The sequence below is a fragment of the Nelumbo lutea genome, chromosome 3 (assembly GCF_056320005.1).
Source record: "Nelumbo lutea isolate HS-2025 chromosome 3, American lotus-T2T, whole genome shotgun sequence".
Taxonomy (NCBI): Eukaryota; Viridiplantae; Streptophyta; class Magnoliopsida; order Proteales; family Nelumbonaceae; genus Nelumbo; species Nelumbo lutea.
In genome coordinates, this window is record NC_142686.1 from 50,046,985 (window position 1) to 50,073,409 (window position 26,425).

General features: G+C 37.5%; 1 protein-coding gene across 10 annotated transcripts in view; it reads right to left on the reverse strand.

The window, feature by feature from the left end:
* The window catches only part of LOC148864884 (uncharacterized), a 37,288-nt gene extending 34,168 nt beyond the window's left edge, over nucleotides 1–3,120 (reverse strand). For 3 of the 10 annotated variants that reach the window (XR_016110174.1, XR_016110173.1, XM_088979174.1), the window contains exons 1-3: nucleotides 2,446–2,959; nucleotides 365–925; nucleotides 30–197 (exon numbers count right to left, since the gene is read on the reverse strand). Coding sequence is in view for 8 of the 10 variants with exons in the window: in XM_088979174.1 (XP_088835300.1) it covers nucleotides 30–197; nucleotides 365–902 (706 nt within the window). In the remaining 2 variants the exon portion in view is untranslated. Of the gene's footprint in view, nucleotides 1–29; nucleotides 198–364; nucleotides 926–2,445 lie in introns of all 10 variants that reach the window. The other 7 variants (XM_088979178.1, XM_088979177.1, XM_088979176.1 and 4 more) reach the window with 7 other exon arrangements.
* Nucleotides 3,121–26,425: the final 23,305 nt, after the last annotated feature.

The following is a 26,425-nucleotide window of genomic DNA, read 5'->3' on the forward strand; positions in this document are numbered from 1 at the left end:
ACATGAAAAGAATGCAATCAAGCACTTACCTGGCATACAAACGTTGCTGGGTAAACTTGAAATAGTATTTTCTTTAGTCTTGAAAGTGTCAGTTTGAATGCTGGGTGTCACTTTTTGGTCTGAATAATCAACCAACTTCTGATTAGTATTGAGGACTGGTTCTTTTATTTTGTTAAAAACTCCCATTCCACCTGATCCTGAAAAAGAAATCACTAGGATTAGATTCAACCAGTTGGGCCATCAAGACACTGAAATAAAGATTTCAATGAATCAGGAAGGTTAAAATTTGTAAATGAAATCTATTCAATGTCCACAATTTCATTGCAACGATGATTTGTGAGTTCCTGGAAATAGGTATAATTACCAAGGGTGTGCCCATCACTTGCTTTTTCACCGACTGATCCCATGTTCATAGTGCTTCTAGGTGACTTTTCCAAAATAACCCCATCATCTGAATTCTCAAAATGGGAAGCCATCTGAGATGAGATTGAAGTACCTCCTGCCCCAAGTCCACCTCCACCTCCACTATTAATAATTTCCTTGGATGTAGTATTTTGTGGTAGTGAAAGAACCATGTTACTTCCACCACCCCACAAAAGAGAGGGCTTTCTCTCAGAAAATCTACACTCAGCAGATTTAAGACTCAAACCTTTACGTGGGGACCAGACAAGTTCTGAGAGGGGATTAACAGTGACAGACATCATCTCTGCCCTTGAAGCTGCATTTGCACCTGCACCATAATCACTATTCAACCCTCTCTGAGTGCATTCATTGGAAGAATCCAGAACAGATCCATCTTTCCTTGGTTGTCCATTACTGCTCTCAATGTTTATCTTTGGCAATGTAACTGGTTCAGGAGGAAATCCTGGAAAGCCAATTGACTCCAAGGTAGTACCTTCCATGCCTATACTGTTATAATTTGTGCCTGAAAGCAACATGAAGAACATGTTTTCCATTGTACAAAGAGAGAAAGAAAAATAATGGAAATAAAAAAAAAAAAAGAAAGTGAACAGGTTTGCCTTAGACTAAAGTATCTCTCACAGCATTAGCTGAATATAGCTCTCATTTACTTATCACACTAAATAGTAGATAATGAGTAAGTAATGCTGGACAGAACATAATTGAAGCAGAAAGCCAGGATAGCCCATTCTCCTATGCCCATTGACAAGCCCAGCGAATGATCATTTCCTTTTGCCATACAAACAAAGTTCTTTGGATTCTTCAAAGTGTCACTAGGACTAACTAAAATTTTCATAATCACATGCATATGGGAATTGTTCATAAACAAGATAAGCTCTTCCTTGATAATCATCCCCAAGCATTTCACATAAAACCATAAAAATCCATTGTAGACTGACATCTTTTACCATTAAGATCCTGAATCACATCAAGAATCTTCCTCTATATGGACCTAGCCCACAGTATTTACTGCACGAACACTCTCAGCCTCAAATCTGCATTCTCATGCTTGTCAGCCCAAGATTTTACCATTCATCAAGCAATGACTCCTTCGAAGAAGTTATATAAGCATTACAAAACTAAAATAGATTCAGAAAGAACTATTGGCAATGCAGTAACGTTGATGTACTCCACTTAAACTTAGGACTAACAACGAAAGGTGTCCAAATGACAGAGTGAGATCCATTTTTTCTCTTTCTTATTTTCTTTCTTCAGCCTAAAGAAAACATTATGCAATGGCAATAGTATTTGGGATGTACTTAACAACATGTTTAATATGTAGGTTAGTCCAACATAGCTATTTTTATAGGAAGGTCTAAGATTCCGCTTTTCTATATACATAATTAATGGATTTCTGAGAAATATTTAAGGCCTATTACAAATTTCACTAAACTCTCATCTTCCAGCCATAAGAAATCCATTCATTGAACCTCATAAAGATATCCAATTTAATTTCTTTAAAATATGATTGAACAAATCCACCTCAGGATTCCATGCTAAAACTCAATATTGATCTTGAACACATCTACCTGGCTGACTATTTTAGAACAAAAACTAAGGAAAAAGAAAAAAAAATGTTTACATATACATGCAGAATTCTACCCCATATAGTTGGGATAAAGCTTGGATGATAATGATATACAAACAGAATTCTCTTCAAAGACTGCTATTAACTCAAGTTCTCGTACCAGGGCTACCCGCAAAACCCAATAACTGGGAACAGGATTCAACAAATTAAAAACACAACTCCTCAAACATAATCCTATTAGTATCTCAACTTTTCTTTGAGAATAGAAAAGAAACAACTCACATGGTTTTAGAAATGGAGCCTAACCATTGCAATTAGGATATGCTTGAAACTTCTATGTCAGAATCCTTGAAGTTTGTAAACTAAGAGAAGGGAACAAAAAATGCATAGCATATAACCAGAAAAAAAAATTACGCGCAGAGGGAAAAAGAATAATACTAATGAAACTAAAATCCTACCAAAGAGGATGAAAAGAGGAACTCCGTTATCATCCAACGCAACGAAAGAAGTACCAAGGAGGACAGATAGAGATCATGAAGGAGCTATGAGCAAAGCCATTTCCAATTTAAGCATTACCCATTAAAGAAAAACGAGGATTTTCTTTAATGGGTATGTTACTCATGAAACTACAATCCCGCGAAAGAGAATGAAAAGAGTAACTTCATTATCATCCAACGCAATAAAAGGAGTACCACCTGAAACTTGAAAAAATCTAGAGAGAGATCATGAAGAAGGAATTATAAAATTCAAACTAAGCATACCCATTAAAGAAAAATGAGAATTTTGAAGTACCCAAATACCTTCTTTTAGTTTTCAATACCATAAAAACTTCATTTTCAAGCAACCTTATAGCCTGAAATCTTATATCCTACTGAGAACTTGGGGCTTGATATTTCTTTGTATATATTGAAAGAGAAACCAGAAAATTTTGCTCAGATAGATATAAGAGAGAGAGAGAGAGAGAGAGCGGGAGCTTACTCTAGTTCTGGAGACTGGATTGTGGCATTGCGTCCCATAACGGTATAAACGAGAATTACGACTCCAACTTGAGTCCGGATCCGGAGTATCCACAATACATTACCCCCGTCAATTGAAAACATCTTCCCTAATATGCAGACGATGAGATATTCTCTATATACGGTTCCGATAAATATCAGTAGAGTTCTCGTGGGCAGAACTCCTCCAATTTCAAATTACAATACTTCCCTGTTTGGGAGGATAAGCATCGGCCACGTGGTTACACTGTTACCAGTAAACGGTCGACTAATGTACATCCCTTTCACATATATTAACGTCCTCTTAACTCTTGAGAAATATGTACTCCTTTGGTCCACACCGTTGGATGGTGTGACCAAGATTCATGAATCTCTAAGAAAACTCTTCATGCACATTCATGAATCTCTCAGAAAACACATCATCCACATGCAAGAGTTGCCCAACAAATTGACATGCAGATAAATAGTAGTTCCTTTTTTCAAGTTTTTCTTTGTTACAGATAGGTGTGCACAAACTATGATAATGATAGTAAATTATATATTTTTAAACTTTTCTATATTTTTATAATTTATTTATCACAATTATTTTTGTTTAATATGATAAATATATTATAGATGTATCTAAATGTTTTTATATTTTTTTATAATTTTTATATTTTTATTTTCATTTTATTTTAATTTTTATTAGGGTAGGTTTTTTAAACTACCCTTATGGTTTAGCTAATTGATTAAGTGTATTCTTACTATTTGAAAATTGATTAATGTTATCCCTACTATTTTTGACAATTGACTAATACTTCCTTTACCGTTAGCACCCCTTAATATTTCATTAACAAAAAAACAAAAAAGACTATTTTATCTTTTATTTTTCTTTAAAATTTCAAAATAAAACAAAAGAAAAAAAGAAAGAGAGAGAGCATACATGTCTAGATATTGCCTTTACCTTTCTCTAGTTTTTACAGTATAGAAATCAGCTCTGGTTCCATCACTGCTTTCTTCTTCCCAACTGCAACTGCGAGACACCGACCAAGAGAAAAATCTGGAAGTGAAATTAGGGGGGTTTCTTGATACTAGGCCCAAGCATCGATGGTATTTAACTTGCCTCGTGTCTGACTGTCTGTATTTAAGGGGATTTGAGACATTTTTTAAGGGGAACAAAATCATAAATTTCCTTTTCTTCAACAAAATGTTTTTTATAATAACACATAATTCAACATGAAAATTTATCCACCCATTTTACATTGAAACCAGGGGAGCTTAATGGGACTCATTTTTGGAAATAACAAGAGTGATGGATAAAAAAAAAATCCTGCTAAAATATTCGAGTTAATATTTTTTTTTTTCGTTTTTTATAATAAAACATTATTTTCAAAATAAATTAAAATGGTGGAAAATAAAGCTTTTTGTTACAAAAAGGTGATTGACAATGAATCCATGATGGTGGGTCTCATGTTTAGCCAAAGCTTCTCTCTCAATGGACGAATGACCAAAGATTTTTTTAGGCACTTGTACCAAATTTCTTTGGCATTTAATTGCAAAATTTGTGATCTGAGCTCACATCAGATGGTGGGGTCACAATCACTAAAGTGGGTTCACCCAGCTGTGACATGGGTCCAAAAGGAATAGCTTTTGGAATTAATATTCCCACCCAAACTGATCATTACATCATGGTAATGGGTAATCAACCAATCAATGGTCCTGAGTATACTCAAGGCAGGTAGGTTAGGTAAGCTCTCTTTTTCCCACAAATATTTTGAAGCAGATACAAAATTTGCACCTAACTTAGATTTATATATCTGTTTTTGTTTTTGTGTTACCATGAATTCATGAGTTGCATTCCTTTCTGACACAAAATTTACATTTCTTGTCAGATCTGCATTCATTGGCAATGCAAATTTTTTATTCTAAAAATTAAAGCAAAATTTGTACCACCTTTCTCCTCCCCTAATTTTATCCTATATAAAGTAATTAGGGACATCAATTTATTCCATGTTTTACTCTTAGAAAGAAATCTCCTTCCTACCTTTCATTTGGAAAGAATACAAATACAAAAATGTATAGTGCAGAAACATACAAAATAATATAAAATACAAGGTTTTGCACTCTAGATATTTGTATTTATGGCTCAGTTTGAAAAGAGTATAAATATAAATATATACAGTACAAATAAATATAAAATAATACAAAATATATAATGTTTTGCATTCTACAAATTTACATTTATACTCTTTCCAAACTGAAACAAACAAATTTAAAACTAAAGCAAAACAAAATCTACACCTCAGCCCATTTACCCCCATGCATTTACACTAGTGCAAATGAATTTTACACCGCAAACAAACAGAGCCCCAAGGATCGTATAAGCATGACATGAGGTATCCAATTAGTCTGAATCTAAGGCTATTAAGAAAGATATTATCAACATGTGGGTGGTTTAAGATAGGATGTGTATGAATTATTTATGGGGCATTTCCATAAATGCCCCATAAATCACAAGGTTTATGGGTTGAACCGGATCACAAGGATATGGAAAATCACAAGGTTTTTAAAATCGGATCAGACAGGGAATCGTTTTGGGTCCAATTCCTGGGTTGAACGGTTTGGTCCAAATAGATGGCCTATTCAGACAAAAAAATAAAAAATAAATAAAAACACAAAAAATGGCCAAAAACTATTCCCAGGTTGAATGATTTAATGGTTCGACTGTCCAAGTCAATGATTCACTGACTAAATCAATGGTTTTTGACAAAAAAAAATTGGTTTTGAGGTTAAACGGAACCGATCAAGTAATCGATTCCCGGTTTTTTCAGTCCTGTTTTGAAAACATTGGTTGATCATGCCCTTTAATGCCTAAACTTGCAAATGACCTCAACAATATCCTTTTTTTTCTCATTTTTTTGGTTTGTTGTTATACGTGCATTGTACATGCTTGATGGTTGGTTCAGAAATGCACATTGCACATGCCTGATCACTAGCCGAAACCGGATTCAGTCAATGCAAAGCCCATTGAACAGCCATCATAGCTTTGCATTGAGAATATCTCCCCAAAAAATAAAGCATAGAAGTACAGAGATGTTCCTGATGCAAGGCTGTAAAAGCTGTTCGAATAGTGTTCGAACGGGCCTTGCACTGATTGAAGCCGATCTCTCACTAGCCTTCTTCTTTCTGCACCTAGAATTAATGAAAAAAGAGTTCGACCAGTGGGAGGCACGTTCCATGAGAATATATATCTCTCCTACTGAAGCTTAATTATTAGATATTAGAGGGAGTAGCAACTCAGGTTCGGGTTGGAAAATGTCAACCCTTGGATGCAACCCATTAAAAAAAATCGAGTTGAGAACAGACAATCCAGACATGGACAATCATAATATCCAAGTTGGGTTGCTCAAGATCCAGCTCCGGCTTGGGTGTGTTAATTTGGCTTATTTGGTTCAGTAACCCAATTGGATTATCTAAATAAGTGTATATGTATGTGTATGCACCTAGAGTTAGATTAATCAGTGTTGTAAGACTCGGACCGGACCAAATGGTCGAATGGTGACTTTTTTCGGATCTTGGTTAAATGACATTTTTCACGAATTAAATAGACCAACTGCCAAATTACCCAGTAAAATCGTGACCTATTGAGCATTTCAGTTTTTAGTCCGGTCCAAGTCTTATTGTAAGGAGGTGTTTGGCGCACTAGGTGCATTTGGGGTTTGCAGGAAGCTTAAAAGATCAATTAAAAAATGCTTTTCCCATTTGATATTACGTAGAAGGAAAGAGCTTAAGGTGAGTGTGTGCAAAGATCGGAAAAACCAAAAATCAACAAACTTCAAATGAATCTTTTGGTCTTTCTTATGCTGAAAATAGCTTTTCCAGCTATTGTTAACAGCGTGGTGGATTAGGATGCAAGGGCCTGTTTGGTGTGTCTTTCTGCGTGGTCTTTCGGCTGTTTATAAGCCGGGCAAACTGATTTTCGGTCTATTTTCGTTTGGTTCGCAGAAGATCTAGCCACCAAAAGTTGGAACGCTTAAAAGATGTGAGAATCTCATTTTGGGCTGATTTCAGGAAGCTCCAAATGAAGCTTTTTGCATCTTTCACGTTTTATTCTTGTGCGAAAAAACGTATGAAAAGATGCGCATATGCCAAACTAGCTTTGGGCTGATCAGATCTTCATGAAAAAGCTCAATGTGCTTTTTGACTCTCAAAATTACCAAGAGATCTTCCCAAAAAATATGTTAAACCGGCATCTTTAAAGATAAAACCCCAAAAACACACTTAATGTATTTTCTCATCTATTGAGCTGTTGAGAGATCAACATAGAAAAAACTTGCCAAACAACCTCTAATTTAAGAAAGGAAAAGATTGGATCTTGTGGTGCAGAAAGATGTAAGAAAGGACAATCATTAATAGATGAGTGTATCCCATCTTCAACATCTCCAATGGCTACAAAGTACATCACTGCACAGAGAAAAAGGAGAAGAGTCCCTTCCATGTTGTCTTGAAAGCTAGGGACAATCCATGAGCCACAAACTTGTGGTGCTGTAGACAAGTCCAGAGATTGTCTTTTTCACATTCAAAAGTTCTGATAAGGCTGGTGATTGTGAATTCTAATGGCTGAATTTCCACAAATATAGCCTGTGGGTATTCTGAATTATAGCCATAGCTAGCAGCCAGCATAATTGCAATTAAAAGGGGTTACGGCCACATATTTGATGATTAGCCAAATCCTGAGGTACATCTTTGGTCCCATGTGCCCTAGCTGTTACATCACTGGCCTCATGTCTGGAAAGTAAAAGAGTGAGACCACACAACAACCTATGATGAACCACATATTCTGTCAAGTACCAAATCCTTGTCTGTGGATATTGCTGGGTAGAAATGGATTTGAATTCCATTTCTGGCCACACTTTGATTCCATTAAAATAACCAGCCTTCTAGGTGTTTCAAAAACAGATTTTACATCACTAAGCCTCTCCCTAAGCCTCTCCCTTAGTAAGTTAGTAGTCTTGGGACATGTTTAGAAGCCTTAGGTCTATACCTCTCATTAGATGATCCTATTGAGATATTTAAAAGAGAGTATTTTATTTTATTTTTTTCTCTTCACAGTATGTATCTAACCAGCTGTTGCAAGTTGAAGAGGTCAGAAGAACTAGAACAACAATGATATGGATATCTAGGTAGCAGAAATGATTTAAGCGTTTCTAATTTAAGTTGATATGATAGTAATAAACAGTACAGAATCGCCAAACAGGATTAATTCGTACAGCTGACACCATATAGTCGGAATAAGGCTTAAATGATGATGATAATGATGAACAGCATATATCTAAGTTTGATTAGATTATCATCTTAGAGTTGTTGATTCCTAAGATAATTGTAGTTATCTCTTTGAACATGGCTAAAAAATTAAATAAAAGTTAAGAGAGTAAAGAAAATAGTCAAGTGAATGTTTAATTAGAGATAAATGGAGATTCAATCACTTATAAGGACTTTTCCTAGCATGATGGTCAGTATAATATTCACATATTGATATGGTCAATGGTATTTCATCAGCAAATGTTCATATATAGTTTATCAAAGCCATAACCAATTAAATGATTATTAGTAATTCTTTTTTCTTTAAAAAAAATAATTGAAAGAAAAGTTTTCAATATATATCATCAAATATTTAGGCTTTAAATCAACATCATCAACAATTCATACAATTCACACTCAGACAGAGAGAGAGGTAATGTTCGTGATGATTCTTTTTTGTATATATAGAAGAGAGAAGTTGGCTCTCAAATTTCTTACTTCTTGGTTTGTTCCCTTCTAATTTTACTCCTTCCGGCTGCATTTGGAAATGATACAAATAAGTGTGAATGCAAATATGTAGAATGTGAAATGGTTTATATAAAAAATTGTAAAGTTGGGTTAGTTTTGCATTTACAAATTTACCTTCTTACCAAACAGACTTTTAGCTGTAATGGATGCAAATATGAATTTCAATAAAGCATATGTTCTTTTTTTTTTTAACAATAACCCACTTGAATGAAAATTTACTTCTTTTTTATTGATGTACTTTTACATCTTATTGTCAATTTAAATATGCATTGGTCATTCATTTGTCAATACATAAATGTAATGTTGCCAAATATAGGCAAAAGTGAACCAGAGTGCAAATTTACCCGGAACTGGGATTTACACTCCATTTGCATCATTTCCAAACACAGCCTCCATGTATTTCATCTTTATTAGAGTATGGATCTTCCACCCACAACCTGACAACAGCTGTGCATTAGGAATATCTCAGTTTTCATTCATAGGGAGATGTTCCCAATGCACGGCTGTAGTGTCTTGTAGGTACATGCATGTCGATAGTGTTTTTGTTGGTAGTAGATCTGAACTACCTTTAAAGTTGTTCTTCTCAATTGGTTGCCATTTGCTTTTCATGTGTAATAAACATGCCATGTGTGAGCACCCCCATGTAGTTCACTTGGAGGTTGATATGGAACCACCACCCATCATTTGGTTAAATTGGGAGTGATGGATTACGGATGCAAATGGATTAGATTGGATTTGAGCTTGAATTCAGCTTGACTCAAAAGCTTAGATGTTTGAGTTCTGCTCAGCTTGAGCTCAATAGTTAGTCGAGCTTTACATAAAAAATAAAAATTATTTATTATTATGCATATAAAAATTAAAAATATCATATTTGAATCCCTCTTTTCAATGCTTAATGGAAGAGGGAGCCCCAATGAGCACTTTGGTATTCGGCCTGGTCGACAAGTAATAATACCCTTGCTTGTGCTTCTTCAGCTGGAGAAATTGCCTAAGCATCGATAGGGTGATCTCTATCTCCTTAAGGGTACAGTAGCAGAGCAGCCCGACCAAATACCGAAACGAGTTTGACATCAACTAAACAGGCAGAACCCGGTACCACCTCAACACTGCCACTACCCCAGGGTAATCTCTAATTGCCTCTCACTCGTATAGATTAAGGTAAAAATCTCTCTCTATTTTGTAACACACACAACTATAAGTTTAACTATTAACTTTCCAATTTTTTGAATATCAACAAAATTTTATTGATTTTTTTGAATTTCTTGTTGATGAGATCAATGACAAGTTTTAACATCTTTCCCTAAGTTCTCTATATTTTTTCTTGGCAAAACTAGTGAAATATTTCTAAAACTTCCCCATTTCTTCATGGAAAAATATCCACCAAAAGTGAAGCCACAACCTTGGTTGAATGAGCAGAGTTAAATCAAGGGAAATAGGAGAATTGTAAAGTAGGAAATAAAGATATAGGATAATTGAGAGTCTCACCAGTGTCACCACAAAGTGGAGGGAAAACATTTATCATCCATTCATCGTCTTATAAAGAGAGAATTCAAAGAAATCCCTATCATATCTCTTGAAATACTAATTTATTAAGGCATGACTATTCATAATAAAATCTTCTAAACATAGAATAAAGATAAATCTAAATACCTTATATATTCAATCAAATATTTTAACTAAAATTTTTTTTTGAACTTGTTCTATTGCTAGATCTCATTAGCTGTTAAACCAACTATTTGAAAGTTGAAAGCCTAAGTATTATCCATACCAAAGCCTTTCTAGCTTTAACTAGTCGCCTCAATGTTGGGAAAGATTTTTGCATCAAATGGAGTTTTGACAAAGGCTGTAAGCTTTCTGCAATTTTTTGAGTTAAATATATCACAAGTTGATATCTTCAAAAAATCAAACATGTTATTGAGTTGCAAATGTCCACTAAAAGAGCAGCCCAGTACACGAGGCTCTTGCCAATGCAGGGTTTGGGAAGGGATGTCACAACCTTACCCTTGCATATAGAGTTGCATATGTCCACTATTAGTACTTATTTTCAAGCAATAGTTCTTCATGCAATTAGGTGACTTCAAGTTTCATCTAAGCAATCATGGATAGGAAAAAAAGCTAATTCATTTCCCGCTCCTTTTCAAATAGGAAATTGACCACAATAAACTTCTAATTGCTTTAGAACTAAGACAAACCTATAGAACCTATAAAGGCACTTAAATAATGACTCTAATCTTACAATAACTTTTAATAACCCATTACTAATCCTTCTAAAACTAAACAAACCAAAGATAATTCTAAGATGTACCAAAAAAAAAACTTAAAAATAAGACTGAAATCTCACATAGATTAACTCCCTATTAGTATAACCATTATAACTCTCCCAAAACACATGAAATATACAAATATATTGGTCTAATTGGATAGATAATTCAATAGACTATTTAATGACACCAAAATCAAGTAAAACAAATAAATTTTGTCCTCTAAAATTAGGCTGAAAGAAAAGGGATGTGATTAGAACCTTAACTTTCAATATTCTCTCTAAAGAAGAGACTTAAACTATTCATGACCATCCAAGATGATTAACCTCATTGCCAAGATAGTAATGAATTAGATCTGATGGATATGACTAGGGGTGGCCAAAAGTCGAGTTGCTCATGAGTTGTTCGAGCTCGGCTCGTGAAAAGCTCAACACGGCTTGGTCTAAACCGAGCTTCGAAACGAACTCGAGCCTAATATATAAGCTCATTTGCTAGTCGAGCAGAGCTTGAGCTTAATAAAGCTTGGCTCATGAGGCTCGCGAGCCTAATCGAATGTGTGCATAGGGTGTCACCTCGGCCACTAAGGGAGACCTCAACTCGGCACCTCGGCCACTAAAGAAGACCTCGGCTCAACACCTCAACAATTGAGGAGACCTCAACTCGACACTTCACCTGATAGGGAAACCTCAGCTCGACACTTCAACAATTGAGGGAGACCTCAGCTCGGCACTTCAGCAATTAAGGGAGACCTGCAATCAAAGGTAGCCGAGCCGAGCTCAAACTTCCGAGCTTTTGACTCGAGTCGAGCTCGAACTCAAGTTTCTAATTCGAATCGAGCTCGAGTCTAATAGTTTATTTGGCTTGGATCAGCTCGATGAACTGACTACCGCTAAAGATTACACATAAAAAAAAAAGGCACCGAATTATACCTCTCTAAGGCAACACTATTATAAGCGATTTTGTGGGAGTTACAAGCGGTCACCAAAACTGCCACTATTTCTTTTAGTGACTAGTGTATTAGCAGCAGATTGGTGACTACCAGTCAAACTTCTAGCGGTAGTTTTGAGAACCTTTAGCAACAGTTTTAAGGTGTTTATTTGTAGTGAGAGAGAAAGAAGAAGGATCGATCACCATTGTTGTGTGGTGAATTGTTTGAATGAATAAGAGGGCCCTCTCTATGAAAATATAAAATGGGGGAGATAGAGTAACTGGAAATGTTCCAATCAAGGTCAACCTTCTCTATGTAGTAGCTCGAGAATGAAAGAGAAGATTGGAGGTGAGCTCAAGTATCACCACTATTCGCTTGATGATGGTGTTTGAAGGAAGAAGATGAATAGTAAGGTTTCGGGTTCTAAGAGTTAAAAATAGTGAATGGTGATTTTTGTTGCTTCCCTTAATCAAACCATATGGCAAGGTTAATTAAGTAAGGTTAAGATATTCGATTATTTGGGAGGTATATTGGTTATTTCACTTGGGGGGTGGATTATTAGGGAGTACCATGACTTAGATTTGAGATCCTATTTGAAAGGTGGAGATGGGATTGCGTGTGTAGTGAGGTTTTAGAGGAGTAGACCAATAAATTTTTTCTAAATGGAATCTTTTTTGCTAAAGGGGTAAATGGGGATGTTGTTAGATGAAATTTTATGGGATTGTGTTTTTGAGAGTCATGGATTGTTTGGTGAGGTTTAATCAGTCCAGAGGTGCTCGGATCGAGGGGATTTATGGGACAAATGTCTCAGGCAATAGGAGAAATCAGATTGGAATCTTTGCTTGATGGAGGAGGGTTAAATAGGAGATATCTATTTTGGAATTTGATAGGTAGGTGTTTTGGTAGGAGAGTGTTTTGAGGCGTTTGGAGTTCAATGGTTGTGTATGATTAGTCCAAAGTTGGATTAAAGGGGTAGATTTTGGAATTAAAGTTTTCGATTAATGAAGTAAGCCAAAACAAAATCTTGCTATCATAGGTAAAATGGTAGTGATTTAAAGTGAAACTCATAGGTGTTTGAGAGTGATTTGACCAAAAAGGTAAATCTTCAATCAGGTGTGTAGGATAGGAGAATGGGTTGGCCAATCTAGTGTCTCAAAATGGAATCGAGGTTTATCCAAAGTTTGAATGGTGTTTTCATGTGAAATTTGACAGGATGGTATAGGTTGGGTTGAAGGATTCAATGAAAGAGTTTGATTGGATTTAGTGTTTGTATTTTGGTCAATCAAGGATGTTAAAGTGGAATCTATGGTAAATGGATGGTAGGATCTTGGGGTTAAGGGATCAGATTTGGTATGAATGTGTATTTTTAATTTTCAAAATGTATGGTTGTGTTGGATTAGGTGGTAGGATTGTTGATGAGGGTTGAGCAAACTTGTAGATTAGGTGGTAAGATTGTATTTTTATGTCAAAATAGGTTTACTGGAAAATTTGGGCAATTTTAGCATGTTTTACTTGTTTATTGGATTTTAAGCAAGGTGAAGACTAAAGATCAAACAAAAATCGGGTGCTAGCACCATGTGACTAGTAAAGGAGGTGGAAGAAGAGGAAGAATAACAACATATACTCGTTTTGGGGTAATTTTAGCATGCTTTACATGTTTATTGGATTTCAAGCAAGGTGAAGGGTGAAGACCCAACAAAAATCGGGTACTGGCACCATGTGAATGGTAATAGAGGAGGAAGAAAAAAAAGAACAATATTAGAATATATCCTCCAAAACATAAACATTTTCTCAAGCTCACTATGAATTTTAGACCTCAGAGCATTCTAGTATGGATGCTTACTCTTAGCCTTCTTATTGCAATGGAAGATATTATGTATTATTAGCATTACTAGGTAACAACCCGGAGATTATATAGATGGTGGCTGAGATGACAGAAATGTACTACCAATGGCTAAGAGCTGTTCTCCTTCAAGCTAAAACCTCAGATACTTGAACGCTTATCTTCTCTTATTGAGCTCTCTGGCTTATATTGAGTGCAATGAATGAAAGAGGGAATCTAAAACTCTAAATGACAAAATCGAAATTGTCCTGTTTTGCCATTCCGTTCTGTTTAGGCTACGTTTGGAAGGAGTACAAATACAAATTTTGTAGAGTGCAAAACAAAAAAGTTTGGTTCATGTGAGTGCGAAGTGGTTCAAGATTTATACACCCACTTTGCACTTATCTCATTTGTTTTGAAAGATACAAATAAGAATACAATTTTGTAAATGTTTGGCATTTTCATCAATGCAAATACAACTGTGTCTTACTACCAAATGGTGTTCTAACTATTCCCACCATTAAACAAATATGAAAAATAATAGATTAATGTTGTAGCTGAAACTGCCTATCGTGTTGTAGCTGAAATTTTAAAAGATCTAAATCAGTTAGAGGTTGACTCATTGACTGCTAATGGTGTACAGGAGGTCTATCCCTGCATGTACAAAGTACAAACATTTCTTTTAGATATTATAAATAGGACAAAAAAGCTAGACTTTGTCTCAACTATACAAAATCTATTAGAAGTGGGTTGAAGACCAAAAATAAAATTTAATTCACCATCCAATATATTCATCTTTGAGGGACAATTATCAAATGCTCCAGTCTCATTACTTTGATAAGCATCATCAAAGTAATGAGGTACCGCAAATATATATATATATATATATATATATATATATATATATATATATATATATATATATATATATATATATATATATATATATATCAAATTATTTGACACCAACTACTGTAAATACACCTGACTTTGAATCAACAGCAATACATGAAACCCTATCACCTGATACAAACAAAGATGAGAAAGGAGAAAATAATCATTTTAAAGCTATATATTTAGATCTGTTGCTAGTGATTTGAATTAAACCACCAAAAGTGGCCATTATGGTCACTAAGGTATTCATTTTGCTTGTTCTCAACAATTAAAGTTTATATTCATTTTGCATGTGGGAATAAACTATTAGGACTATTTTGTGGTGGCATGATACCTATACTAGACATGATACATGCCCAACATGAGCATGAACTCTTGAAATATGTAGAATGATATGCTTTGATAAATCACATTAAAAAATCATATCCAGGATTTAGGAATTAGAGATTTGTATCCTTGTTTTCTACATCGGTCTATATCACTCATAAAAAATATCTATGCATGTATATATCTAGTCATCATATGGCCGAAGTGGGATTTAGAAATGAATAGTTGTGATCATGATCATGCCTTTGGTACACTGATTATGGTCATGCCTGTGGAAACAATATTTCTATTTTCTAAGTTTGCAAGTCTGCCATGATTAATGCAATTCTGAATGTTTCAGGCTTTCAGTCCATAACTTTGTAGGCACCTCGATTTTCTTGCTTTTTTTTTGTTTGTTTTCTCTGTTAATCTTGTGAATGTGTATTTCTATCTTTGTCACAGACTAAAAGCAGTTCTAGAAATGGATAGATATATGTCGGTAAAGCTCAGGATGTTGTTGCAAGCATGCTAGCTAAAGGCTCAGCTATTGGACAAGATTCCATGAATAAAGCTAAAGCATTTGATGAAAAGCATCAATTGATAGACAGGGCTAGGGGATTATGGAGTTTGAGTTGTGTAGACCCATTAGGATTTTTATCAAAAGTAAAATCATAATGTACTTCATTAATTCTTTAAATGTGCAGTAGAATAGACATTTGGCTCCAATTCTAGCGTTACCCTATTTCAAATGGTTACATTTGTTTGCATATTTAGGGGCCCTCAACAACAGCTGATGTGGCTGAATTGAATGGATCATTGTTTTTTGTAGGTGAACTAGTCATATAATAAAGTGTCAGTATAATAGTAATCAATGCAATATGCCATGTAGCAATTAAAAAGCTCACAAACTACTTAATCATTAAAACACAAAAAAAATATATATATAATAAATCATTCAGTTCAGCTTCAACCATTATCAAACAATCCTTAGTTTCCATGAATCTTTATGCCTATTTTATGATTATCTAAAATCTAGTGCACCTTCTATAAGGTTTGCATAAAGTTCTGAAATCTTTAAAGTACTTGGTGAAAGAATGGTAGGATCCATCTAATGGACGCCATGAAGGGTGCGGAATGGGTGGGCGAATTTCAAAAATTTCCTATCTTCTTCCAATTGGGAATCATATTCCTTAAATTTAGAATATAATATTCAAGAATTCTACTTGAACCATAATCAAACCAGATCTGAACCAAAAGGAAACAGGAAGGATTATACCTGATCCAAAGAAACAATATATCCCAAAGTTGGTGTTCACGCCCAAAGAAGAAACCAAGATCCGCTCCTACTGAAAATGACACAGCTGTGGATGGAACGGAACCAGCAGGGTGCGTCCTACACACTGGATTCTTCGCAAGAATCCTCTGGAAACCTTGAACACTGAACCTTTTTGGTCTTTCTTGCAAGACTGTTGTCAAGAACAGATTTCTTGACTTCCTAATGCTGCAAAGATCCAATCTTGCAACAGGGAATGGTAGCTGCTGGAGGAGGAGAAATCCAGGGACGAAGAGGGCTGAACTGTGTCTCTTCTCTCTGGAGTCTGTGAGAGATCAAATCTCAATTCGCAGGAGGTATCTCTTGCATACGACCCTAGTTCGAAACCTAGTATTTCTGATAGGGTTTTCTCATCTTTCTTCTTGATTAAGAAACCTCCTAATTTTTGGGAATTATCCCAATCCAAATCAGTATTTGGATAGGGGATAATCTTAATCCTATCTGCAAATTAAGTTAGCTGACTCCTGATCTTATCAAGAGGTTACCAGATTCAAATCTAATTTGAATTTGGTCTCTTAGAGTGGATAAGGTTAAAGACCCAATCCTTTTACTAACATTAATCTCATATTCGCCCCATGAATAGGTGATCATATCAGCCCGGTTCGAAATGGGCTTTTGGCCCATTAATGATTCAATGTTTAACTAGTTTCCAATCTGTTGCCCAGTTGGGCTTCTTTATATGGCGTGGGACCCAAGCATTGATCTACACACCAACCACATGGATTCAGCCTAGCCTTTATTACAAGGCCCAAGCGAATTCATTGAAAGACTCAGTGACCCCCTTGAGCCCATCACATGGAACCTATGGGCCCATCACTTACATTAAGTGGTCCCTGGACCAAGCCATCTTATAAAAACCCAGGGACTGTGGGTAGGTGCAAGATTACAGGTATTATCCTAAATGGTCTTATACTTAACCTCTTAGCCCTTAATGATCAAGCACTACCTGACAAGAGAAGACCTCTCCCGCGGCTACAAGGAATAGTGTCGCACTCTCCACTCACATGGATCCCGGGAATTAAAACCTTTTGCAAAACTTTTGAAACCATACATACATATATATATATATATATATATATATATATATTAATTTTGCAAAACAAAATTCCAACGATACTGCCGGAAGTTTGGTTTCTATCAGAGAGAGTGCATTCCCGATCATTACCATTGTCCGACAAAGGGGCTAATCCTGTCACTATGATCACTCACTCAAATGAATTTTCAGGCTGCCCCAACATGTCTAGGTTTTGACTCCCACTAAGGATCTCACTGATTGACACATCAAAGACAGCCCGATCCGACACCTAGTAATGTGTCATAATCCGGTACAAGCCAGAGTCCCATGCTTTCCATGTGTTTCTCAAACACCTTCTGTGTCAGTGGCTTAGTCAATGGGTCTGCCACATTGTCCGCTGATGCTACCTTTTGAATTAGGACGTCCCCTCTACCAACAATCTCCCGCAGTACATGGTATTTCCTCTCGATGTGCTTTGACTTTTAGTGAGCCCGAGGCTCTTCAGCCTGGGCGATCGCTCCATTGTTGTCACACGACAATGGGATGGGTGATGTGCTAGACGGAATCACTCCCAATTCGTGTATGAATTTCTTCATCCACACGGCTTCTTTGGTAGCTTCACTTGCGGCAATGTACTCGGCCTCAGTTGTGGAGTCTACAGTGGACCCCTGTTTGCTGCTTCTCTAGCAAACAACACACGATCCTATCGTGAAAATATACCCAGATGTAGACTTTCTATCATCTGGATCCGACTGAAAATCAGCATCGGTATACCCTAGAACTTGTATGAAACCACCGTCGAATACCAGACAAAACTCTTTTGTCCTTCGAAGGTATTTAAGTATGTTCTTCACAACAATCCAATGCTCTTGGCTTGGGTTGGCCTGGAATCTGCTTACCACACTCACCGCCTAAGCTATGTCCAGGCGAGTGCACAGCATGGCATACATGATGCTCCCTACGGCTGAGGCATAGGGAATGTCTCTCATGCCCTCAATCTCCTCAAAAGTCTTAGGAGACATTTTCTTGGAGAGAGTGACTCCATGTTTGAAAAGAACATTTCCTTTCTTGGAGTTTTCTATGTTATACCTTTTGACAATTTTGTCAATGTAAGCAACCTGGGATAATCCAATTATCCGCTTTGATCTATCTCTATAGAGTCAAAGACCTAGTATGTAAGAAGCTTCTCCAAGATCTTTCATGGAGAACTGTTGTGATAGCCATACCTTGACCAAAGTCAACATTCCTACATCATTCCCAATGAGTAGGATATCGTCCATGTACAATACCAAAAAGGTTATCTTATCCCCACTAGACTTCCTGTAAACACAGGGTTCATTCGGATTCTGCTCAAAGTCAAACGTTTTGACGACAGAATCAAAACGAATGTTCCAACTCCTAGAAGCCTACTTAAGTCCATATATGGATCTATTGAGTTTACATACCATGTGTTCCTGACCAGCAGCAATGTAGCCTTGCGGCTGCTACATGTAGATATCTTCACTAAGATCTCCATTCAGGAATGCGGTTTTGACATCCATTTGCCAAATCTCGTAATTATGGTATGCTGCTACAACTATCAGGATCCTAATGGATTTAAGCATGGCCACGGGCGAAAAAGTTTCCTCATAATCGATGCCTTCTTTCTGAGTATACCCTTTCGCCCCCAAGCGAGCTTTATAGGTCTCAATCCTACCATCGGGGCCCTTTTTCCTCTTGTAAATCCATTTGCAACCAATTGCTTTTACCCCGGAGGGCAGATCTACTAGAGTCCAGACTCCATTGGTCTCCATCAAGTCCATCTCAGCTCTCATGGCCTCCACCCACTTCTGGGAATCTATGTCTAACATAGCTTCCGCATAAGTCACGGGATCCTCTTCACTAGTCAAGGCTTCCACCAGGTAGCTATCCTAGTCATAACCATATCGAATTGGCAGTCTGGATACCCGGGTGGACCTTAGAGGTTGGTCACTACCTGGAACTTGTGGGACATCTCCCACTGCTCCTGAGCTCTCCTCATCAAAAACTATTTCCTGATGGTGAGTGTCCAGGATGTATTCGGATTCTAAGAATTGGGCGTTTCGACTATAGAACACTTTCTGCTCACTTGGGTCATAGAATAAATAACCCACTGAATCCTTTGGGTAGCCTATAAATAGGCAACGACTGGTTTTGGATTCCAACTTGTCCGCACTTGTTCTTTTAACATGTGCAGGATAACTCCAAATCTTCAAGTGTCTTACACTTGGCTTCCTTCCGATCCATAGTTCATATGGAGTTTTCAGAACTGATTTGGTTGGAACCTGATTCAGCACGTAGATAGCAGTCTCTAATGCATATCCCCAAAAGGATGTGGGTAATTCTGAGCGTACGAGAAGTGACCGGACCATGTCCAACAAGGTCCTATTCCTCCTCTCTGAAATACCGTTGAGTTGAGGTGTAGCAGGAGGAGCTAGTTGTGACACTATCCCATTGTCCTTTAAGTATTCCCTAAATTCCTCAGAGAGATACTCGCCACCTCGAACCGATCGAAGGGCCTTAACTTCTCTCCCTAATTGTTTCTCAACTTCTTGTCTAAACTCTTTGAACTTTTCAAAGGATTCAGACTTGTGTCTCATTAGGTACACGTAACCATATCGTGAAAAATCATCTGTAAAGGTGATGAAATACACGTGTTGATTCCGTGTCCTAACACTTAGGGGACCACATACATCAGTATGTATTAGGTCAAGTGTGCCTCCAGATCTTTCAGGCTTACCGTCAAATGGCCGCTTAGTCATCTTACCTTGAAGGCAAGGCTCACAAGTGGGAAGATTTTCTACAGTTAGAAAATCCAAAGGACCATCCTTTACCAGTCTTGTGATTCGGTCAACACCGATATGGCCAAGTCGGTAATGCCAGAGGCACGTGGGATTTACTGTATCATGATTCCTTTTCTTGGGTTTTTAGACCGACGTAGTTTCGGTTAGGTTAGTTTCCAGAGAAGGATGTAGAACATAGAGACCGTTCTCCAGTTCCCCACATGCGATGAATTTGTTATTCCGTTTAACAGTAATCATATTACTAAAATAAATAGCATATCCATCAGCACACAGTTTAGAAACAGAAATTAAATTTCTTCTCAAGTTTTGTACATAAAGACAATCTTTAAGTACAAGGACTCCTTTTTCTAAAAACTAATTCTACGGTTCTTATTGCCACAGCTGCAACACTTGTAGTCATTCCCAAAAATAGTGTCACTTCGCCATCACTCAATCTTCTACTAACTTTGAACCCCTATAGTGAGTTACACGCATGAGTTGAAGCCCCGGAGTCAACACACCAGGACACAAAAGTAACTAACATATTAGTTTCTATGACACAAGTTTCGATGTTACCTTTCTTAGATTCCAGGTAGGAAGGACAGCTCCTCTTCCAGTGGCCGGTCTATTTGCAGAAGTGACAGACATCAGATACCTGGTTCTTCTTCTGCTTCTTGGGTTTGGCAACTTTCTTCTGGGGCTTCTTTGCCTTTCTCTTTTTCTTGCCCGATTTGTTAGCTTCAGCAAGCATAACCACAGGCTCATCCTTCTTGAGTAGATCCTCGGCCCTCTGCAACATATTTCTGAGTTCCTGGATGCTGACATTCAGCTTATTCATATTGTAGTTCATTGTGAACGCATTGAAGGAAGAGGGCAAAGAATTCAGGATAGCATCCACTTGCGTGCCAAGATCTAGCCCGGATCCAAGAGCTTCGAGTTAGTTAATGTATCCCATCATCCGAAGACAATGGCCATGAACAATTTCAGGACCTTCTGTCGAGTAGAACGGTTCTGCTCTTCATATATTGTTCTTAGACTGTCCAATATGTCCTTGGCTAGTTCGATCTGATCGAACTGCCTCTGTATTGAGTTGTCTAATGAGGTAATGACAAAGCAGTGGGCTAGGGAGTTCTTATCCTCCCAATCTTGGTAGTCCCTCCTACGGGCCTCAGAAGCCCTATTACCCGGACATTCCGGGGCAGGATTTTTCACCACCTTGTCTAACTTTTCAGAAGTTAGGGCCAGCATAAGATTTTTGTACCAGTCAGCATAGTTTGGGCCCTTAATCTTGTTATCGTCTAGAAGCTTTGCAAATTGACCGTTTGCCATTTTCTGATAAAACAGCAAAGACGTTAGTCCACAACCTTAGTTTGATTCACGTTACCTACATAGATATGGTATTTAATCTATGTTCCATTCTCATTTGTTCATCTATGAGATTTCCCTCCTTTCTCAGTGACGGAGACGACGAAATGTCTCTGGAAATGTGGGAAATCACATAGGGTGCGTGAAGCCAACTGTTTCAGTTGCAAAACCCCACCACCTTTCTGTGACGGATCATATCCACTCATCAAATGAGTATCCCTTTGGCCTCTGTCAGACAAGGTTCAGAGCCGTTTTCAAGTAAACCTTTCTGCCCAGTGAGTGCACACCCATCATATTCAGGTTACGCCAAGGTACCATGAGAGAGTTCCCATTTTCTGGTGAAGCCCCTCCCACATCGGTCTATGATGCCCCTATAATCTTATGAAACACTCTAACAGATTCAACAGCAAATGGATAGCCCAATTTTATGGTGCGTTTCCTCATTACTAATGGACCCATCATTGTGCTAATGACGGAAGGCCTTTAGAGAGTCCATCATATGGATCTCCCTATCACATGCATTCATATTTGCTGGAGGGAACAAAATTACGCCCTAGTTCTAATTTAGGTCAAACCAAAGTGGCTCCCACTGACTTTCATAAAGTCAGATTTCCGGTGGGCCTCAATCGGCTAGGGGTTCTGTACGCATCCCTTTTCAAGGTTGTGGGGCCTACCAAGTAGAGAGGGAGTCATCCAATGACCTTAAGGGACACCATGGCAATGATGTGCATTCAGCCATGGTGTGCGCAAGAGCCATTAACGAGTCAACATGGGCCAAGTGCTTATGGCCCATGGTCGCAGCACATCAAACATCCAAACATCACATGTAAAGGAGGAATTTATCCAAGCAATTAACTGTTGTAAAGCCCATCGAATAGCCCATTTAAAAACCTAAAGCATTAACAATCAATGTCCACTAGGTGTATGGGCTGAATTGCAGTTAGCAGTTCGGCCCATACAGCTTTTCTCACAATAATGGGCTTTTGCAGTTTTAACCCTTTAAAACTGGGCTTTACAGGTGGGCTGAATTAATCCATGTAATTGAACATCAGATTTCAAACAACAAGTGTGAGAAATATGGACTGAAAAACAGCCCCTTTCGAACCCCAGATTTGGTCCAAACATTTTTGGTTCAATCTAGTCCGAAATGGTCCAAAACTGATTTTCATTTCAAGAATTAATTCATGAAAGATCTGAAATTAATAATCTTGATTTTAAACAAACACAAATCAACTATGGATTGTTCGCACCACCTACAAAATAGAGGTTAATCATTAATGTTACAGTTTCATAAACTGTAAATCGCAGGAAGCGATTTCTCCATCTGCAAATCTCCAGCGCCGCCATCTTCTTCCTTCTTCTTTAATCAAGAAAATAAATAACAGAAATCCTATTTTTATTAATTAATTACATTCTTGATCAAATCCTATACATTCAGTCTAGAAAAAAAAAATTATTTACAGACCGAATTGAATAAAAAAAAAAGGTGCATAGACCATCTGCACCAAAACTGCACTGCGATCTCCAGGTTCTAACATTCCATTAAATAAAAAATAAATAAAGAACAATTCTAAATAAATTTTGGATTTAACAAAAATTACTTGCAGATCAATCGCCCTTAACAAGAAACCATTTCTTGAAAAAAAGAAAGCAATCTGTGTAGATCTTGGCAGAACATCTTTTGTCCATCTGTGCAGGGTCATATCTGATTTTCTTTTGGTTCAAGATTTGAACCTATGGATTTGATACCACTGAAAGAATGGTAGGATCCATCTAATGGATGCCATGAAGGGTGCGGAATGGATGGGCGAATTTCAAAAATTTCCTACATTCTTCCAACTGGGAATCATATTCCCTAAATTTAGAATATAATATTCAAGAATTCTACTTGAACCAAAATCAAACCAAATCTGAACCAAAAGGAAACAAGAAGGATTATACCTGATCCAAAGAAACAATATCTCCCAAAGTTGGTGTTCATGCCTAAAGAAGAAACCAAGATTCACTCCTACTGAAGATGACACAGTTGTGGATGGAACGGAACCAGTAGGGTGCGTCCTACACACTAGATTATTCGCAAGAATCCTCTGGAACCCATGAACACTGAACCTTTTTGGTCTTTCTTGCAAGACTGTTGTCAAGAACTGGTTTCTTGACTTCCTAATGCTGAAAAGATCCAATCTTGCAACAGGGAATGGCGGTTACTAGAGGAGGAGAAATCCAGGGATGAAGAGGGCTGAACTGTGTCTCTTCTCTCTGTATTCTGTGAGAGATCAAATCTCAATTCGCATGAGGTATCTCTTGCATACAAACCCTAGTTCGAAATCTGGTATTTCTGATAGGGTTTTCTCCTCTTTCTTCTTGATTAAGAAACCTCCTAATTTTTGGGAATTATCCCAATCCAAATCAGTATTTGGATAGGGGATAATCTTAATCCTATCTGCAGATTAAGTTAGCTGACTCCTGATCTTATCAGGAGGTTATCAGATTCAAATCTAATTTGAATTTGGTCTCTTAGAGTGGATAAGGTTAAAGACCCAATCCTCTTACTAACATTAATCTCAGATTCGCCCCATGAATAGGTGATCATATCAACCCAGTTCGAAATGGGCTTTTGGCCCATAAAGGGTTCAGTGTTTAACTAGTTTCCAATCTCCTGACCAATTGGACTTCTTTGTATGGCGTGGGACCCAAGCATTGACCTACACACCAGCCACATGGGTTCAGCCCTGCCTTTATTACAAGGCTCAGCCGAATTCACTGAAAGACTCAGTGACCCCCTTGAGCCCATCACATGGACCCTATGGGCCCATCACTTACATTAAGTGGTCCCTGGACCAAGCCATCTTATAAAAACCCAGGGACTGTGGGCAGGTGCAAGATTAACCCATCAGGTATTATCCTAAATGGTCTTACACTTAACCTCTCAGCCCTTAATGATCAAGCACTGCCTGACAAGAAAAGACCTCTCCCTCGGCTGCAAGGAACAGTGCCACATTCTCTACTCACATGGATCCCGGGAATTAAAACCTTTTGCAAATCTTTTGAAACCGTACATATACATACATATATATATATATGTATATATATATATATATATATTAATTTTGCAAAACAATATTCCAACGATTGAAATCAATTGTCGGCAGTTTGGTTTCCATCAGAGAGAGTGCATTCCCGATCATTACCATTGTCTGACAAAGGGGCTGATCCTGTCACTATGATCATTCACTCAGATGAATTTTTAGACTGCCCCAACATGCCCAGGTTTTGACCCCCACTAAGGGTCTCACTGATTGACACATCAAAGACAGTCCGATCCGACACCTAGTGATGTGTCATAATCGAGTCTAGGGGTCAGTGTAACTTTCTAGTTTTGCCCATCTGTCTCCAAGGTCTAGGGCAAGCTGGAAATCTGGTCCGGTTCAAGGGTTCAAGCAATCCCATACTGCATGTGCCTTGGGTGTTACCCTGATGACCGAAACAAGCCATCCCAACACTTAGTGGCACATCAGTATCAACCTTGGCAGGATAAATCTCCCCAGACTTATCCAAATGGCTGTGAACATTTAAAACTAACACAAGTTTCTATAAGTGTCCAGTTTTAGGGTTTTACACAGAATTATACCAAATAACATGAATCAAACATGAACTTTATTTATTTACACTAAATGTCAAAAGTACATCAAAATGGATTGAAGCTAAGGGCATACAAAACTGTCTAACAGCTCTTACTTGCACTTAGGTCCAATCCGGTACAAGCCGGAGTCCCATGCTTTCCACGTGTTTCTCAAACACCTTCTGTGTCAGTGGCTTAGTCAATGGGTCTGCCACATTGTCCGCTGATGCTACCTTCTAAATTAGAACGTCCCCTCTACCAACGATCTCCCGCAGTACATGGTATTTCCTCTCAATGTGCTTTGACTTTGAGTGAGCCCGAGGCTCTTCAGCCTGGGCGATGTACGCCGAAGTGTGTGGACATTGTAGGGTATATACCTGACTTGTCTGTGCATGGGCTACTCAAATGTCGGTTGTCCCTTAGACTGTCTGTGCATGGGCTACACTGGAAGTGAAAATGAACCATCATCTTCCTGGACTTTTCTGTGTGATTTCACTCAAGCCTATTGAAATGGATTTAATATAATCCATGTTGGTCCACTTCCATTGAAATCCTCTTTCACGTGCATGAAGTTCTAAATGGCCAAATGAAGGATAATAAATAGAGGATGTGATCTTTGAAATAGTAGAAATGGCAGAGCAAGACTGCTATAGACTATTGTAGCCAAACTCAAATAATTGGGATAAAGCTTAGTTGTGTAATGCTTTATAGATCACCATTATAAAATTAACCGCAAGTACCTTCAAATAAAATGGCAATCCTGCTTTCTGCACAACTGTCACCAAAAACAGGTCTTAACCAATAGGCACCAGCTAGACATAGTTTCCCCCATTCATTAAAAGTGTAATGACAAATGATGAAGATTCTCCTCCTAAATTTTCGTTTCTATGTAACATGTATATGATTTGTTGTGCCATTTTTAATTAATTAAAGGAGATTGACATGATGTCTTGTGAGCTTGGATTGATCATGCATACCTACATATTGGCTTAAGTAAAGTTCCACACAAACCTACTATATTTGTTTCACAAGGAGTGATGATGTAGCTAATCTGAACCATTAACAAATTGGAGAATCCTTGGTTTATCCACCAATTCAATATCCCAGTAAACCACCCTTGTGTAGGCCTCTAGATTACCTTTCTTTCTATTTGCTAGAGAGGTCAAGTCAAGAGCTTCCCTGTGAGTTGCCATGTTTTTCTGTCTAGAGGGATAATGTGGATAATTTAAATTGCTCTAAGATCCTCTAGATTGGCTACCTGTTCAACCTTCCATCCACATCATTCATATAT